The sequence below is a fragment of the Protomyctophum parallelum genome (genome assembly GCF_964188405.1).
Source record: "Protomyctophum parallelum genome assembly, chromosome: 20".
Classification (NCBI taxonomy): Eukaryota; Metazoa; Chordata; class Actinopteri; order Myctophiformes; family Myctophidae; genus Protomyctophum; species Protomyctophum parallelum.
This window is the reverse complement of record NC_139718.1, coordinates 1,038,594-1,044,060: the sequence shown is the minus strand read 5'-3', so window position 1 is coordinate 1,044,060 and position 5,467 is coordinate 1,038,594. Positions and strand designations below refer to the sequence as shown.

Below are 5,467 nucleotides of genomic sequence, written 5' to 3'. Positions count from 1 at the left end.
AACATGTAGCTAGGTGTAATGTTAGAGACCACAGAAGACATGTAAATATGAAATAAATGCTTAAACATGTAGCTAGGTGTAATGTTAGAGTCCACAGAAGTGAACCTTTCATTACTCTATAAGCCATATCTCCAAAACTGGTTGGTCAAACTGAACAACCAATATGTCAATTTGAAGCTACGATTCCCTGCTTTCACATGACATGATAAAAAACTAAATTCAAAAAAGTCCAATGGCAGTCCCTTAGTCAAATTTGGTCACAAATGTTCACCCCCCCCCCCCCCCCCCCCTAAATTGGTACAGTTTTAGACTGTGACGGAGGGGCGCCGTCTCAAGCCAACTTGAGCCACGAGAGAGAGAGAGAGAGAGAGAGAGACCACAGAGTGTGACAGAGCGTGCTAATCGCCATGTAGAACGTTGCAGTAAATCGTGTTCTGGCGTGCGGGGGAGCGTCAAAGTGGCAACCGACACAGCGTGTCCTTGCTCAAAGGCGAAGGCCGCTCCGACGCGGGTCGGACCGCCGTGAGTCCCGACCGTTCCACCATCTCCATCAGACAGTCGTCTTCCTTCGGGGGTTTTTTACCGCCGTCGTCCGCTGTGATCAACGCCCCGTCGGCCGGTTTCTTTGGCGCGTTGTCGTCGTTCATTCTGAGGTGCGTCAGCAACGTGACGGAGTAGGGCGGGGCGTCGGTGGGCGTGGCCACCTCGCGGGAGTCGGTGGCCGGGCGGTGGCGGGCGGGGCTGGCGTTGCCGCGGCGACGGCAGCAGCAGAATATGTTAACGAGGGGGCGGAGCAACAGGCGGTACAGGCCCCGTCTCGCGGCCTCGCTGACGAAGCAGTAGAGAGCCGGATCGGCCAGGGAGTTCACGCTGGTCAGCAGGAGAGACAGGTGGTAGTAGTTAAATATACCTGAAATATATATGAAATGTATAGTTAAGTATACCTGAAATATATTTGAAATATATAGATAAATACAGTTGTAAATATATAGTTTAATATACCTGAAATATATATGAAATGTATAGTTAAATATACCTGAAAATATATATAGATAAATACAGCTGTAAATATATAGTTTAATATACCTGAAATATATATGAAATGTATAGTTAAATATACCTGGAAAAAAAAATATATATATAAATACATCTGTAAATATATAGTTTAATACAGTTCAGACTGGGCAGCAGGAGAGACAGGTGGTTGTAGTTAAATATACCTGAAATATATATGAAATGTATAGTTAAATATACCTGAAATATATATGAAATGTATAGTTAAATATACCTGAAATATATTTGAAATATATAGATAAATACAGTTGTAAATATATAGTTAAATATACCTGAAATATATATGAAATGTATAGTTAAATATACCTGAAATATATTTGAAATATATAGATAAATACAGTATATATAATATATATATATATATATATATATATATATATATATATAATATATAGTTTAATACAGTTCACACTGGGCAGCAGGAGAGACAGGTGGTAGTAGTTAAATATACCTGAAATATATATAGATAAATACAGCTGTAAATATATAGTTTAATACAGTTCACACTGGGCAGCAGGAGAGACAGTTGGTGGTAGTTTCATATACCTGCAATATATATGAAATGTATAGTTAAATATGCCTGGAATATATAGATAAATACACCTGGACTATATAGTTATACACCTGAAATATATAGTTAAATATACCTGGAATATATATGAAATATATAGATAAATACAGTTGTAAATGTATAGTTTAATATACCTGAAATATATATGAAATATATAGTTAAATATACCTGAAATATATAGATAAATACACCTGTAAATATATAATTAATATAACTGAAATATATAGTTAAATTTACCTGAAATATATAGTTAAATACACCTGCAAATATATAGTTAAATACACCTACGATAAAAAACAATATTCTTTAGTTTTGGGTATGAATGGGCTTAATGTATAATAATGTATAATAATAATGGACCTTGCTATGAAAAGGGTTCTAAAAGGTTTTAAAGGGTTCTAAAGGGTTTTAAAGGGTTCTAAAGAGCGTAAACTAAAAACACTACAGTAAAACAAAAAGTGTAACAATATAAAGCGTGTACCTGCGATGAAGTTGCAGTCCCTCTCCAGCAGGGTGCGCACTAGGAGGAAGATGTGGTACGGAGAGAAACACACGAGGAAGATGAGGATGGTGCTGCTGACCAGGTGTCTGATCCTCGTCTTCTGCTCCGCCTGAGTCCCTGCACTGCGTCCCACGGCCCGGAGGACACACAGGTAACTCACCTACACACACACACACACACACACACACACACACACACACACACACACACACACAGTCATGTCTTCATCATACTATAATCATGTTTCTCAGGAGCGCCAGTTTCGGTTGTTCAAATGTGTGTCTGCCAAAGCAAATGTGACCGCTTTGATTTTTTTGTTCTTGTTTGTATTTTTCATGTCATGTGAAAGCGGGGAATCATAGCTTCAAATTGACATATTGGTTGTTCAGTTTGACCCACCAGTTATGGAGATATGGCTTATAGTCTTCTGTGGTCTCTAACATTACACCTATAGCTACATGTTTAAGCATTTATTTCATGTTTACATGTCTTCTGTGGTCTCTAACATTACACCTAGCTACATGTTTAAGCATTTATTTCATATTTACATGTCTTCTGTGGACTCTAACATTACACCTATAGCTACATGTTTAAGCATTTATTTCATGTTTACATGTCTTCTGTGGTCTCTAACATTACACCTATAGCTACATGTTTAAGCATTTATTTCATATTTACATATCTTCTGTGGACTCTAACATTACACCTAGCTACATGTTTAAGCATTTATTTCATATTTACATGTCATCTGTGGTCTCTAACATTACACCTAGCTACATGTTTAAGCATTTATTTCATATTTACATGTCTTCTGTGGTCTCTAACATTACACCTAGCTACATGTTTAAGCATTTATTTCATATTTACATGTCATCTGTGGTCTCTAACATTACACCTATAGCTACATGTTTAAGCATTTATTTCATGTTTACATGTCTTCTGTGGACTCTAACATTACACCTAGCTACATGTTTAAGCATTTATTTCATATTTACATGTCATCTGTGGTCTCTAACATTACACCTAGCTACATGTTTAAGCATTTATTTCATATTTACATGTCTTCTGTGGTCTCTAACATTACACCTAGCTACATGTTTAAGCATTTATTTCATATTTACATGTCTTCTGTGGACTCTAACATTACACCTATAGCTACATGTTTAAGCATTTATTTCATATTTACATGTTTTCTGTGGACTCTAACATTACACCTAGCTACATGTTTAAGCATTTATTTCATATTTACATGTCTTCTGTGGAGTCTAACATTACACCTAGCTACATGTTTAAGCATTTATTTCATATTTACATGACATTTATTTCAGACATCTCTAGTATGTGAAGAAGAGTCTGCCTGTGATATTAAAACAGTTATAGTCTTGCCGCCATGACTGTGTCTGTATCAAAAACAGTCACAAATATGTAAATATTGTAACTAGAACTGCACTCTGTCGAGTGCATACTTGCGTGTTGCACACTAGTAGGCCATAAATGGCCAACTAGTGCGCAAGCAGAGCGCGCAAGTACTTTCGACCGCTGTAAACTGTCAAATCTCAGTATCTCTGTGAAGGAACGTTTGAAATGTATAATTATTATATGTAACTATTTGCTACCTATCTACTTTATGCATGTAAACACCTAGTATTATTAAGTATGGTTCAAGTTTCTATCTATATAAGAAATACACTTTTATCGATATATTCTGGATCCCTTTTTAGTTTTTTAAAGAAAAATAAATCATTGATATGTGATGAAAAAAAAGGTATATAAACTGAATTAAAATATACGTATACATATACATATACTATATAGAGTATGTAGTTGTAAGTTGATTAGCGGTATACTGTGGTTACTTTGCGCCAAAAACCGTGCCAGCCAACCCGCCATTTGATGCGTATGCAAATAAAACAGCAGATTTGTGCCTGGTTTGCTGGGACCAGATTACATAAATGACCATATGTCTTACGTCATCATTGAGAGCTAGTCATACATATACACACAACGTACTCTGGTCCCAGCAGATCAGGCACAATTTGCTATTTTATTTTACTGATTATGTATATAGTATACGTATGACTAGCTCTAAATGATGACGTAAGACATATGGTCATTTATGTGATCTGGTCCCAGCAAACCAGGCACAGATTTGCTGTTTTTTTTGCATACGCATCAAATGGCGGGTTGGCTGTCACGGTGAACGAAGACCGGGCGAAATTATTACTTGCGCAAGTAACAATGTCTGGAGGGGCTGAAGTTGTTAAGTACAGTACTTAAAGGGACACTTCACCCTTTTTGCTAAAAAATATATGTTAATGACATTTAGGAGCTTTAGAACACTTTCCTGGGGGTCTTTATGTGTGTAATATGTGGTTTTAGATATTTTAGATTGTAGCAGTGAGCCCAGTGTCTCTGATGTCATGGACACTGGGATCACTTACTTCCTGGACTACATGTGGTCTCAGTAAGACAGACCTCCCCTATCCACAAGGAGGAGCAGTGCACCAAAGTATTTTGGCAATTGTAGTCCAGGAAGGAAGTGAGCCCAGTGTCCATGACATCAGAGACACTGGGCTTACTGCTACAATCTAAAATATCTAAAACCACATATTACACACATAAAGACCCCCAGGAAAGTGTTCTAAAGCTTCTAAATGTCATTAACATATATGTTTTTGCAAAAAGGGTGAAGTGGTCCTTTAAGTAAATGTAGTAATGTACGTAGTTACTTAGGGCGCGTTCGGAAATAGCGCACTGAGTGCACTGAGCAATGCTAACTAATATGCGAGTGCGCTCCCAGGGCACAATTCGAACACACCCTTAGTTTACACCACTCCAACCTACCGACATAATAGCCAATGGGAAGAGGCCAACCTACCGACAGGATAGCCAATGGGAAGAGGCCAATCTACCGACAGGATAGCCAATGGGAAGAGGCCAACCTACCGACAGGATAGCCAATGGGAAGAGGACAACCTACCGACAGGATAGCCAATGGGAAGAGGAAGCCCACGAGGAAACGGTAGTAGTTGATTGGATACTCCCAGTCCTGCATGGGGTAGTGCTCGAAGCACACCGATTGGTTGTGCTGCGTCCTGTCGCGGCTCAGCACTCTGTGTCTGAAGAAGACCACGCCCACCGCCACCTCCTTCAGCCAGATGAGGGCGCTGGTGAGCCAGGCGGCGCGCATCGACCGCAGACTGCAGAACCTGTGTAGAGACCACCACATGAGGGCGCTAGACTGGAGAACCTGTATAGAGACCACCACAACGAGTAGTCTTGTCTTAAAGGTTTTATGACATTCATTTTCATTTCTTTTT

At 38.8% G+C, this 5,467-nt stretch overlaps 1 protein-coding gene across 1 annotated transcript in view; it reads right to left on the bottom strand.

The window, feature by feature from the left end:
• Positions 1-452: 452 nt before the first annotated feature.
• gpr68 (G protein-coupled receptor 68) overlaps positions 453-5,467 on the bottom strand; it is a gene marked incomplete at its 3' end in the record, with an annotated part of 8,880 nt that continues 3,865 nt past the window's right edge. Inside the window, exons 4-6 of the mRNA XM_083792804.1 lie at positions 5,128-5,356; positions 2,127-2,307; positions 453-910 (exon numbers count right to left, since the gene is read on the bottom strand). Coding sequence (XP_083648930.1) covers positions 453-910; positions 2,127-2,307; positions 5,128-5,356 — 868 coding nt within the window. The remainder of the gene's footprint in view (positions 911-2,126; positions 2,308-5,127; positions 5,357-5,467) is intronic.